This window comes from Narcine bancroftii, chromosome 11 (assembly GCF_036971445.1).
Source record: "Narcine bancroftii isolate sNarBan1 chromosome 11, sNarBan1.hap1, whole genome shotgun sequence".
Lineage (NCBI taxonomy): Eukaryota > Metazoa > Chordata > Chondrichthyes > Torpediniformes > Narcinidae > Narcine > Narcine bancroftii.
In genome coordinates, this window is record NC_091479.1 from 6,873,035 (window position 1) to 6,887,202 (window position 14,168).

Below are 14,168 nucleotides of genomic sequence, written 5' to 3' on the forward strand. Positions count from 1 at the left end.
GCAAGGCATTCTAGGCCCCCACAACTCTGTGTGGAAAAAAACTTACTCCTGATGTTTCCCCTAAACTTCCCTCCCTTCACTTTGCACAAATGTCCTCTGGTGTTTGTTATTTCACCCTCTCAGAATCGTGTCGACCTCTATTAAGTCTCCTCTCATCCTTCTTCACTCCGAAGAGAAAAGTCCCAGCTCTGCTAACCTTGTCTCATGAAGCTTACTTTCCAATCCAGGAAGCATCCTGGTGAATCTCCTCTGCACCCTCTCCACAGCTTCCACATCCTTCCTACAATGAGGTGACCAAAACTGAACACAACACTCGAAGTGTGGTCTCTTCCGAATATCCTGCTCTCTAAACATTTTAATGAGATTTGAATCAAACTCAAGATGCATCTTAAGATTAATAACCATACATCAGATTTCCAAGGACTGGGAGAAGTAACTGAAGGAAAGAGGATAAAGGACTGGTTATACCAACTGAATGCAAGGGATAGTGGTGGGAGCAGACATGATAGTTGTACTTAAGAGGCTTTTAGATTTATGGACTAATTCTCAAATTAAATTCACAGAAATTGCCTTATGTATGACCAGGAAGTGCATAGCAGTAACATGAAGTCTGACTCCCATCTAATCATGGATGGTGGTCTTTGGAGATGAATAGCTGCATCCCACTTGAAAAAGTCACATACAATCTCAGGAAGGGACATAACGCCATCCTAAAAAATTTGGCAGCCACATTTAGAGCATGTAGGTACCTCACTGGCACCAATATAGGGTTACGATTGCTACTGGCTAGCCCGTAAACCTCTGTAAAAATGTTAAAGCTGTGATATTATCGTGTCTCCAAGTTCTACTGTACGCACTGACAATGGGATGATCTTTTTTGTGTTTCTTTTCTTTGTTTAATAGGACGTCTCGAGGAGGGGGGGTTGAGGGAGGAGTTCTCTTGATGTTTTGTATTTGGTTTGATTGTTAAATATATTTAAAATGATAAATATTACAAAGTAAAATTTTTAAAAATGAGGCTTTTAGATAAAATGCAGAAATAGGAGGGAAATGGGGGGGGGGGGGAATATGGATCATGAGAAGGCAGGAGAAGCTTTGTTGAATTTGGTATTGTGTTGGGTGCAGACAGAGCGGGCCGAAAAGCCAGACCTAGTGTTGCACTGTTCCTTTTCTGCATTGTCCTCATCTAACAGTTGATCCCTGTAGCTCCAACATTGCACTCTCCTCCCTTCAATCAGACCCATGACCCTCTCTTTGCCCCTGCAGTAAATTTAAAAAACTGCAGTTGCTGGAAATCCAAACATAGAAAAGGCTGGAAAAACTCCTCAGGAAAGAGAAACAATGAACATTTCTGGTTGAACACCCTACGTCAGGCAAAGGGTTCTTGAACTGAAACGTTCTCTTTCTGTAGGCACTGGATGATTTGACCTCAGGGTAGTCAATTAAGGGTAGAGATGAGGAGGAACTGCTTTTCCCAGAGGGGGGTGAATCTGTGGAATGCGCTGCCCAATGAAGCAGTGGAGGCGACCTCAGTAAATCTATGCAAGACAAGGTTGGATAGAGTTTTTTTTATTTTTACATGGGATATGGGGAAAAGGCAGGTCGGTGGAGATGAGCCCATCATCAGATCAGCCATGAACGCATTGAACGGCGGAGCAGGCTCGACGGGCCTGATGGCCGACTCCTGCTCCTATTTCTTACGTTCTCTCCTCTTGCTCCCTCCAAACCACTGTGCTCTTCTTCCATTTGGCTGCGTGAGCTTATGTGCCCTGCTGGACTTTCCGCCTGCCCCTTGCAATTGGCCATGTATCAGGCAGGAGATGCGTTCTGAGCATTTAAATCCTATCTTGCATATAACCTGGCATTACTGTCTCTCTCTCTCGCTTTCCATTCGAATTGTATGAATTTCTACCATCCAGAATTATTTTGAGAGCAAATGTCAGTTACCTGAAAATTCCGACAACGCACCCTCAGAATCCAGATTTAAATTTTCGAGGCTTTCAGTAGTTCCAAAGGACGTTTCTGACTCCAGGGTTTCATCATCTGAGGCTCGCGGCTCCAGAGCAAGCATTTCAAATGTCAGTTCGTCCCTAAAGCAGGGTATAATTTGTCAAAGTGTGAGCCATCAATACAGACAATGAGATGTATGTGCACTGAAATAAAACATTCTGCTTTTTTTTTAAAACTGTGGTCAGAGCTGCAAACATTCAAGCAAAGAGCATTTTGCACGAAAAAGTGGAAGCGTTTCAGCATCTGAAAGCAAGTCATTCTCAGCAGTTATCCAACCTCATCGTTCTTCACTCTCCAGCTGAGATTCCAGTCAGTGGTTGTCGTGTGGATTCTGGACGGTCATGTGACCTCTCCGTCTGAAACCTAGTTGGATTGTGGCGGGTCACGTGACATCTCCGCCTGGAGCCCAGTCGAAAGTCACATCACCCGCCGATCAAGGTTGGACTATGCCCCCCCCCCCCCCCCTCATTAGAGCATTCCTGGCCATTGGCCCCTTTAAATCATTTACTGATTACTGGGCCAGACTTGCCAGCTTACTGCACTTTAAAAGCCCAGCACGTGCATCAGCCCATTCTTTTTGCTCCTTGGTCCTGACGACGAACGCTGCTCCAAGCTAGGTCGCGAACTGTGGACATTGCTGGAGGAGTCGTCGTCAGGTGTGGACTGCACTAAAACGGGACCTTAGTTCTTTATGGCAATACCTAGCATTGAGCCATACCCTGTTGGAACAGGGAAGCAGGTGTTGAAGAGGGTGCTAGTTACTGAATATTATTGCACGTGAGAGAAAGAGTAGGTGGCCACTGGTTTTGGAGGTTGCACCATCTGATGTCACTGCTTTTGCATTGTTTTAGGACCTCGTGTTGTTTTGTGTTACAATTTCCCCAAGTGTGCAATAAAGATGATCCTTTGCTTGTTTAGCCTGTGTCTGGACTCGTTTCTCTGCACACTTGATTTGATCAGACACATCCATGGTTACACTTGATAGATACTTACAATGGGACACTGATCAACATAATTGTATCTGAACATTGAGGACAGATAGTTACAGTCTCTCTTGTTTAAAAGCAATGAATATGTGGCCAATGTTATTTTATCAGCAATCAGCTCACAGCCTAATATTTTGCTGTTTCAAAGCATCGACTGTTTCATTCCTGAGGTGTAACATGACTTAGGATGGTTATCACTGAGGATGGTCAGACCGAGGGGTATAGATCTTTAAAAAATACATGGTCCTCACTCTGATCTTTGAGAAACACCACCAACTGACATTCTCCAGCCTGAAAACCAATGTTTTACCTCAAATCTCTGCTTTCGGTTTCAAGGTAATTTATCATCTAGGGTTACGTCAGCTTCCATTTTGCTAACTTTTTTGGGGGACTTGATCGAATACCTTATGATATTTTCTTTCTTCATCCACATAATCTGCTATTTAATCAAGATATTTTAGCACATGGCTACTTTAACTCTGTGCACCTCTCGACAGCTTCTGCACGGAGTACCTTTCACTTTCTCCAACTACTTTGTCCCTCTTACTTTTCTTTTTGTAGCGTCTCTATTTGTTCAGTTAACACTCGCTCCTCTTGCTGCATAGCAGCTTTCTGTTGCTCTGTCAGATCAACATCGATCGACTCATCAGCACTCGCCATCTCTTCAGGAACATCTGTAACTGAGAGCAGACGCATTCCTACTGGAGAGGTAGGACTGTTGTGATTGGAGCGGCGAAGCCGACCTTTTCCCTATGAAAGTTGCAGAAGATCCCAGTCAGTCAAAGATTAAAAGAATTAAAATACAAAGCGTGATCAATTGTGAAAAAAATCAACATTAAAAATCATGGCAAAGGGTCAAGATTATGATAAAATGTCATCGAAGTCAGCAAGATCAGGAATGTCTTAGCTGTGAGCATTCAAAGTGCATAGACCTAAAAAATTTAAAATGCAATTCTTTAGTGTGATTGAGCAGGGTTCCTGGTCACGACATTCCACTGGTTACCGCCAAAAGCAGATGTGAACATTTGGCGAGGTTCAGACTGTTGCAACCACACCTTATTAGTTAAATGGCTCACAGAATGCACCAGAGGTTTCGTGGCCTGAAGACAACACCTCTGTGAGAATTCTAACTGAAGACATGAACAGCAAACGAAGAGAAAATAAACCAGAAAAGTGTTTATCCCCCCCACCTCGCTTCATCTCACTCCAGCTTGGATACACGCTGGAAAAGTTTAAGATTACCCCTAACTTGATAGTAAATCAAATCCTGAAGTTAAAACACAACGCTGGAAAAACTCAGCAGGTCAAACAGTGCATGGGAAAGATAAAAGATACATGACCAATGTTTCAGGTTCAAGTCCGAAATGTTGGTGATGTATCTTTATCATTGCTAGATCAAGTACACCGACCAGCTGAGTTTCTCCAGCGTTGTGTTTTTACTTCAACCACGATGACTGTAGACTTCTGTGCTTTTACTCCTGAAGTCAACATTGCTATTCCCCACACAAACTGCACCCATGGGGTATTTTGGTCAAAGCACATTAAATCTACAATTAAAATTTAACTGTGATAGGACAAACCTCAAAATCACAGTAAAACTTACAAGTCCAAGTTCAGACTGAACCCAATAGGAAGAGGAAATGGGTTGAGAATAGCTTTCTTCTTTATTCTAAACATTTGATGGACATCCCTTGTGTACTAGAGTTGTTGCAATGTGGTGCTGCATTTGGAAGAGCCCATCGCCAAGAAAAGGACATCACAAAAAGCACATACAACAGACAAACCAAATTACCTTTTTATTACCATTCGGCTGCGTGAGCAACAAAGAGAAAACATGAAAAGTTTCAACAACTTTTGCTAAACTTCTTTCCAGAAAGATCATGTGATTTGTGAAATGGCACAGATATGGTGTTGGCCAAGATGGTTCAATGCTCCCTTCAATTTATTTCATAAATATTATTGTGATATTCATTATTTACATTATTATTGCATAGACGAAGAGCTGTGTGGTCTCACATTAGTTAACCCAACTATAGAAAGTAAAAACACAATGCTGGAGAAACTCAGCCCATCAAGCAGTGGACTTCAGCAAAGATAAAGGTACATCACCAACTTTTCATCATGCAGGCAGGTGTCTAAACAATATGGTGGGGGGACAAGGGGAAGAGGGGGAGGAGCACAGGCCCACAGGCAGAAGGAAATTGGTGGATGAGGGAGGACACAGCAGGAAACAAGCGGGGGGGGGGGGGATGGCTCTATGAATGGAAAGGGAAAGGACTGGACAGATGGAGAAAAGAAGATAAAGGGATGGGGAAGAGAGGAAGAACCAGGAGTGGGCTCGCAGAAACCAGAGAAATCGGTGTTAATTTAATGAAGGGCTCAAGCCTGAAACATTGGTGATGAATCTTTGCTCCATCACCTGCTGAGTTTCTCCAACATTGTGTTTTTACTTCATTCTCTGTGTCTGTAGATTCTCGTCTTTTACTGACTGTGATAGATACACTTCAACATCACGTACAGCAGCCTCGTGTTTAAACAACTGCCTTCATACTCTTCTTCATTTTCACTCTCCGGAAATTAAAATACCTCGGCTTATGCTCTTTGAAAGGAAAAAAAAACACCCGAGTTTTCCCATGGCCATATACTGGGGTATGGCAGGCATGGCACATGCCCAGGGGGGTCCACGAAGGGGATGGAGCGCCCACCCCCCAACCCTGGACATACAAGGAACACACCTGTTTGGTATTCCCACCCTCTTTCCTCATCCTACTGTTCGCTCTCAATTATACAAATACAGCATGGTGGCCACCAAGACCAGGTCTCACGAGACCTCCTTATCGCTGTTTATTTTGACGCCTCGGCCACCCCCTGCTATAGGAGTTATTTTGTGTAGATACGCTGCTTAGTTTTATACCATCAATCTGCAGAATTAAGAACAGGATCAAAAGTTAAAACTGTAACTTTAACACACATTTCTGAATTGCAGATTGATCTTGGTTATTCCTGCACCTGGAAATCTAATCTTAATGCATTAACAAATGAAGATCATACCCCAGAATCTGATTGCTAAATTGAATGGGGATTAAAAATGTTCACCCAAAATCAAAAACAATTGATGTTGCTGCATTCCAGACCAAGAGGCCTGGATAAACAAACTCCTTTGAGCCTTCCACCACATACTGTGTCTTTCCTTGGTATTCAAATACCTCAGGATCTTTGCCTTGGATGTATTCAATGACAGAAAGGCTGGAGGATGAGAGGTGACTTCATAGAGGTATATAAGATTATGAGAGGCATAGATGGAGTGGACAGTCAACACCTTTTCCCCAGGTTGGAAATGGCCAATTCCAGAGGACATCCATTTAAGACAAGTAGAGGAAAGTTCAGGGGGAGGGGTGGGTGCCAGAGGTAGGGTTTAACTTTATTTTATGATGATAAAGTAGAACATTTAAAAGACTCTTAAATGTGGATACAAGAGGGTTATGGGCTGTGAGGGAGGGAAGGGATAGATTACATCATGGGCCAAAGGATTCACACTCTGCTGTATTATTCTGTGTCTTTAGACTAGGAATCCACGAACCTGATGCTCAGATTTCCAAAAAATATCCAAACCTCTGTGAAGCAATCTCTCATGGTCCAAAAAGACTGACCGTGTTCAAAGTGAAAACAAATGAACCAAAAATATACTCTTCCAACTCTCAATTGCTATCCTATGCGCAAAGAAATTTGCCAGAACAAACCATTTAACAAAGGAAATTGATGCTAATGTAAATAAAGAAAGTTGACTGAACAGCCCATGGTTCCTGAGTAAATTAGACAGTACTGTTTTGGGAGTAGCTCTTCCTTTATTGGTATTCTCTCATACTACCACTTCCAATGCTTTACCTGAACGTTTGGCGCTGTCATTAACAACCAAACAAACTGTGCTCCTACAAGGAGCTTGAAGAACTCAGTTTTGATGGCTTGTGCTTAACTTGCACGTCAGGTGCCACTGGCAAAAATACTCTACTGCTGCAATGCTCAGAATCCAGGCCGGTGTCAACCTCAGCTGCCTTTCAAGCAGATGGCACAGATCTCTGCAAAGTTTTCATCTCGGAACCACAGGAGTAATCAGTTAAAATTGAGCTCTCACCCATCTGACAAGCGCCAACATTGAAACCCAGTGTCTGACTGCTCTGTACGATATTTTATCAAACTCTGAGTGAACAGTCGGGGGGGGGGGGGGGGGGGTACCGTAAAACCCAAGGTAAACAAGAACATCTACAGATGCTGGGGTGCAGTGCAATATACTAAATTGCTGGAGAAATGCAGGAGGTCACGCACCATCTATAGGACATGATTTTTTAAATTTTAAGCACACCACATGGTAAAGGCCATTTTGGCCCTTGAGTCTGGGCCACCCAATTAACCTACACCCCCTGGTCCATTTTGAGGGAAAACCCACACAGACACAGGCAGAACCCACAAATCCCAGCCCCAATCACTGGCTCTGTAAAGGCATTGCGCCAACTGCTACGCCAACCATGCCGCCCCAAAAGGGTGACCAATGTTTTGGGCCTGAGTTCTTCATCAAGGTTAGCCCTTCATCAGGCTCTTGATGAGGGGCTCAGGCCCAAAACATTTGTTACCCTTGACAACCTGCTGAGTTTCTCCAGCACCTTTGTACCTCGCATGACAATCTCAACTTCCCCGTTTATCGTGACCGGATGCTTGCCGGTTGAATCTATCTTCAGCACTGCACCACAGGGCGCTTTCCACCATTTCTTGATAAACAGATGGAGAAAAATCAAATTAGCTGAGGACCAGTTTCAGCTGTGGTGGGGCTTGAGGCGGCAAAGAAATGGGTCATCCACTCAGCGTTTCTGGCTAAAGTTCGTAAATCCTTCAACCTTCACGTTTGCTGATATAACTTAAGCAATAAAATGTGTATGGATACAGCGCAATGGTAGTCAATCTGATTCTTGTTCAATTGCAAGGACTCCATTTAGATTCCACATGATATCTCTTCTTCTCTTTGGTTTGGCTTCGCGGACGAAGATTTGAAAATACTCATCATCAACTAACGTTACTAAAACCAAGACTTGACCAAGATGTGGGGAATTAATTGGCCCTGGAGAATTCCAGGGGCACAAAGGTTGGGGCAGAAACCCAAACATGAAGAACACTTATTTCATTGAGAAGTGTGCAGTTGATACAGAATTCATGTCCCTTAAGCTAAGGATTTTACTATTTAATCATTTCGAGAAGATGACCATTGCAAACAATGGTGACCAGATCACCTGGGCTCAATGTGGAAATAATTTGGAGAAGTGATCTCAAGTGAACAGCAAACACCTTGCTCTGTGTAAACGTGAAAATCTTTCACAGATAACGCAACAGGAGCTCACATTATTGTAGCATTAACCTTTCAAACAATCCAACCTTCAGACCAAAACCAAAGTCCAATAACCAAACTACCACAAATAAACACAAATCACAAGAACAAAAACTCCAGAGAACACAACTCATTCTTTTCCAAGGCAGTGCACATCTGGTCGATTTCCAAGGCTTGAGGTAAATTATCAAGTGATGAATGGGATTATGGAAAGGAATTGGTGGTGTGGAGGAGGAATACCTACCGGAATCAAACTGCGATTCATGCTCATGAATCTAACCGCTATTATAACTGGTTTCTATAGTAGAAAGAACATGAAAAGTAGAGGATCAGGTTAGTCTGACCATGCAATCAACAGGCACATACAGGTTAAAGGAAAATGAATGTTTCTTGTTGTAAGTCACCAAAGAGTCTATTTCCTCTGTTCACTCCATCCCTCCCACTCCCTGCAACTTCAAGCGCAATTGTTTCTCATTTTTCCAATTCAGATAGTGATCTTTGACCTGAAATATCAAGTTCTGCTCTCTTCCCTCCGTTCATGCTGCCTGTTTCCAGATTTTTTTTTTTCTTTTCACCAAATTTCAAAGATTATTATTCTGTAAACTGCAAGTACCTTTCACTTTTCACCCATCCCCACTCTCTCACTTAATGAAGATAACTTCAGTCAGATTAAAACTCTAAGATTACATAAGGTGAACTCAATGGTCAATATCAATGTTTGGAAGCATCGCACAACTATCAATAGGTCCCCTTAACTCTGACTTCATCTGTGTTCATGCGTACACAGTTCAATAGAACTCACTGGGCAGCAATCAAGAACTCGCACTGATTTGAAACATCTTTCTTTATTTGGCTTGGCTTCGCGGACGAAGATTTATGGAGGGGGTAAAAGTCCACGTCAGCTGCAGGCTCGTTTGTGGCTGACAAGTCCGATGCGGGACAGGCAGACACGGTTGCAGCGGCTGCAGGGGAAAATTGGTGGGTTGGGGTTGGGTGTTGGGTTTTTCCTCCTTTGCCTTTTGTCAGTGAGGTGGGCTCTGCATTACAATTAAATGGAGATCAACTCGTACACAGATCACAGACGAACTGCCAGAATCTTTTACACATTACGCTGCTGGAGAACTTCAAATTTATTATTAAATTTAAAACTTTGTTTTAAATCTCACCTTTTAATCAGCTTTTCATTTTGCAGCAGTTTTGACCAGGCCAGTTGGAAACTAAGGGAAAAGTTGTGCGAACACATACTGGAAGGTAAAAGACTTTTTTGACCTAATAGCACAAAGAATCTCAGAGCATTTCTGGAAGTGCTTCCTTTTGGAGGAATGCCTTTACCTTTTCTGGACCTCTTCCACATTTTGAGGGGTGGGAGTTACAACAAGGTGCCTTTGACAAGAGGCACCAGTGAATATTTCATTTGCTTTTCCAATGTTAGTGTAATTTTCTGCTGCAGTGATTATTTGCATTGTTAGGTTAAAAGAAAGGGCAGCTAACGTGCCAAAATCACAGAGACAACATAACAAAAATCAAGAGATGAACAGTGATATTTCCAGTTGAGAAGAATGAAGGAAAAAAGAACCAGTGCTGCATGGGACTTTGAATCCTGCAACCATGAGTGATGGAATGAAGGGCTCTTACCCTGCAAACAATGTGCATATCAGTCCTTTCATCCTGACGTACACAGAGCCATGTAAAATTTCAAGGCAATTTTGCCTCAAATAAAAATACAGTCTATTTCTCTGCAACAGGTGGTACGGCAAAGGAGAAACTTCTGGACACTGTACACAGCAGGAAATGGTTCCCATATCGGAGGTAGATAAAAGTAGGAAAAGTATGGGGCAAGAAAAGAGATATTTGGAGAGGATCAGAGAGGGGGACCTCCTCTCAGAGTGCAAGTCACTGGAATGCACTGCCCAAGTCGAAAAAAACTGCATTTCAGAAATGCTCAGAGGAGCACGTGAATTGCCTTGTGATCAAGGGCTATGGACCAAGTGCTGGGTGGTGGAATTTATACAGAAGGATGCCCGCTGGTTGGTAGGGACAAATGTCCATGCTGTATAATTATGATTCCATGCCAAATAGACGATTCCAAAACAGGAGACTTCACATTGCTTCATAAGCTGTGCATATGGATTTCCAAACTAACAGCACAACATAACTTGCCAGGTGAATATTGTACCTTTTTTGTGCATCAGCTGGAAATCTCAAATTCCTGAAATTATTCACAGCTTCCAAAAGATTTGAGAAATATCCTGACCACTCTACAAACAATGCATGCCACGATGAATTTATATTCCAAATTATTTTAATTTTTTTTAATTAACAGGCCCTTTCAGCCCATGAGCCTTGTGCTGCCCACAATTACACCCAATTTACCTAGAACACCCCTGTAAGTTTTGAACGGTGGGAGAAAACCGGAGCACCCACAGGAAGCCCACACAGACACAGGGAGAATGTACAAACTCCTTACAGACAGCACTGGATTAGAACCCTGGTCCCGATAGTGCTATAAGAGCATTGTGCTATCCGCTACACTAACCGTGCTGCCCCAAGTGGAGTGGGTTTACCCTTGGTGACTAAATGTTGCCCTGTGACAGAAGTCAAAATGAGCAACAAGCCAAGATGTCAACAGCTACAATTACTTCGAGAGAGATGACGAGCTCCAGCCCGAAGCGTTGGTTCTGTATACATAACCTTTGTAACATAAAGGCACTGTTCGACCTGCTGAGTTTCTCCAGCATTTGTGTTTTTTTGCTTAACCACAGTGTCAACAGAATCCTGTGTTTTACCCTCCAGAGAGATATCTACATATAGTTTAAGATCACAGAAGAGCACGTTTTCTCTACCAACAGCTCACTTTCCCAAACATACAATGGAAACTCAAATAAAAATCACCAGGAGACTGCACAGTCCTAATCCAAAGGTCTCTCAGGTCACTTAATCTTTGTTGGTCCTAAAAATAGCGACTGATCGATATCAACAGCTGAAGCAGCAGGAGAACCTCAGGACAGCGAGAACATACATTCATGCTGAACCAACACTGCGGTGGAAAGCCACAGAGACTCTGTACTCAAAGAAAACATAAAAATAATTGACCAGCCAATGTAATGGACAAGAGGAATGCACAAGATTTCCAAAAGTACAAGGACTCTCAGCAAATATAAATTTTTGTTACATTCAGTGGGAAATGGGTCTTCATTTAATGCAGTTAGAACAAGAAACAATATGACAGTATCATAGATATGAGTAAAATTCTTACAATGGAGTGTCGGATGAGTGACAGCCTATTCTTGGCTTTGTTCTCGGCAAATTCCAAGCTGTTGATGTCCTTGAGACGTGCTCGGTACTTGTTCATTTGCTCCATGATGATTAGTTCCACACACCTGCAGAGAAGATCAGTGTGTTGCTGAAGTATTTATTTTTGAAGAATCTCTCTTCACCAAAGAATGATCTTGCAGATCCAGGGAAATTCCACTTCAGTTACTCAAGCTATCATCTTGTTTTTTTAAATCAAAGCTCATGAGCCTTTCTCCAGAAACACAACCAAATGAATTAACAACCCAGTCTTATTGCCTTGTTGACAATATCTCATGGCAGAAATCCACAATTCAAATTTTGCATGTCAAGGTCCTACTCTTTATTCCAAAATTATTTTACACACTTATATTCTCAGCATTGAAGCCCATCACTTCTGTGAATGAAATGTTGTCAATTCTATTCACTTGGAATTCGGGAAAACAAAAGGACAAATGTTTGATGATAGAAGCAGAGTAAACTTGAAAAGAGCATAAAAGCAGCTGTAAAACCGACAAATATGTTAAACGATAACAACCAGTAAAGACAAACTCAGGTCCCACGCACAGCAATTAAATAAGCTTCAGAAGAGGGCACACATTACTGACCAAAATGTTGGCGAACCAAGAGTCGAATTAAAGGAAAGTGATACCAGTGAAACCAGCGATGGAGAAATTAAAGAAACGGAAAGATGTCAAATCCCAAGAGCGTGACAATCTGCAACCCCAGAGTCCCACAAAATGGTAGCACTAACAAGACTGAATAGATTGATTGTCGTTGGCCATGATCCTACAGATCGTGGAACGGTTCCTCCAAATTGGAAGGTTTAAAAGATTTAAAAGAGAAAGAAGAGAGAAATAAGCCCCTTTCACATTGGCGAATCCCTAAACTGGCGGTTCAACGAACCGTTTTAAAATACTGGTAGAGCATTCACACTGGACCAACGTTAACTGGTTCTCTGCACCCTTTCACATTCACCACCTGGCATCACAGAGCAAAGGGGCACCTATCCTCCAGTGGTGACGTCCTGCATGATCTTTGACCTGTTGGGCGAACTGGTACGCCAATTCAAAATGAAATGGCAATGATACCACCTCCCTAGGGCGATTTGATCCCTGCGTGCCAGTTCACAAGCATTCACACTGACATGTTAACTGGTAGATTGGCAGTTAATTACTGGGTTAAAGTGCCAGTGTGAAAGGGACTTATAGTGAACTGTCAGCTGGTTATTTATTTATTAAAGGTGACGATAATTGGACACGTACAGAACATCAGAGAATTAGACAAAAATCAAACCTGGATTTGATAACAGGACTCTTGGAAAATATCAGTCAAAGGTTTATGAAAGGGAAAAAGGGCTTGATCACACTTTCAGAATAAGGGACTTTCACCTCTCCCCTGATCATATCCAATTGACACCTTTTGTTGGTCTGGATTCCTCCCCCAGCTGCAATGTCTGGATTCTGAGACTCCCTGCATCTGGCCCTATTCTGCTTATTTCCTTAATGAAGCGCTCAGGCCTGAAACACTGACAATATAACCTAAGGACACTGAAAAGACCGGCTGAGTTCCTCCAGCATGTCAGTGAGTTTTTAGCAAGGGGAGACTCATCGGAATATCAAAGCCACTCACTGTGCCCCAAATATTCGCAGTTTACATAAATTATTTGAATGTCGGAATTCAATAAAATATTTTTAGTTGGCTAACCACATCAATTTATCTGGATTTGGATGGGGATTGTGAGTATGTAAATTCAGTCAAGTTGACTAATGGGCACATACATGGGAGATCTAGTATGACACGGAGAAATGTGAATTCATCATTTGGGTGACTAACGAAAAGATGTTGAGAGAGATTTTGACGTCCATACACACCACTGCTGAAAGCAAACATGGCAGTCAAAAGAAAGCAAATGATACCAAAATTCATTGCAGCTGGTTTTCAGTAAAGAAGGAGGATGCCATTCCACAATTACCTTGTGTAACGACTCCCGGAATTTTAATCTCCTTACCAGAGAGTGGATATGGTTTTTTTCCAAGAGTGCCTGAAGAGTGGTCAGAATGATACCACACATCTGCAGAAATTTTCCAGACTTTCTGGTGTCGTACGAAATCGCCGCATTGACGTGGTTTCTTCATGATGCATGAGTGTGTTGGGTCCAGAAAAGATCCTCTGAGACAGTGACTCCCAAGAACTTCAATTTGCTCACCCTCTCCACCTCTGATCCCCCCCAATGATCTCTGATTTTCCTTTCCAGAAGTCAACAATCAGCCCCTTAGTTTTGGTGACATTGAGTGTGTGCAAGGTTGTTGTTGGTGAACCATCCAGTCAAGGTTTCAATCTCCATCCTGTCTACCGACTCATCCCCATTCTTTATATAACCCGCTACTGTGGTATCGTTGGCCAATTTGTCGATGGTGTTACTGTTGCACTGAGCGGGGACGCTGTGATGTACCGGTACGGTATTTTTCCTGATGGAGATTGTGGAGATGTTTAGGATGAGAAGA

At 42.6% G+C, this 14,168-nt stretch overlaps 1 protein-coding gene across 7 annotated transcripts in view; it reads right to left on the minus strand.

Annotated features, from left to right (window-relative positions):
- Positions 1 to 14,168, minus strand: part of myo9aa (myosin IXAa) — a 176,910-nt gene that overhangs the window by 3,416 nt on the left and 159,326 nt on the right. For all 7 annotated transcript variants that reach the window (XM_069902406.1, XM_069902409.1, XM_069902410.1 and 4 more), the window contains 3 exons: positions 11,627 to 11,750; positions 3,544 to 3,746; positions 1,948 to 2,090 (listed from right to left, as the gene is read on the minus strand). In XM_069902406.1, the coding sequence (XP_069758507.1) occupies positions 1,948 to 2,090; positions 3,544 to 3,746; positions 11,627 to 11,750 (470 nt within the window). The remainder of the gene's footprint in view (positions 1 to 1,947; positions 2,091 to 3,543; positions 3,747 to 11,626; positions 11,751 to 14,168) is intronic.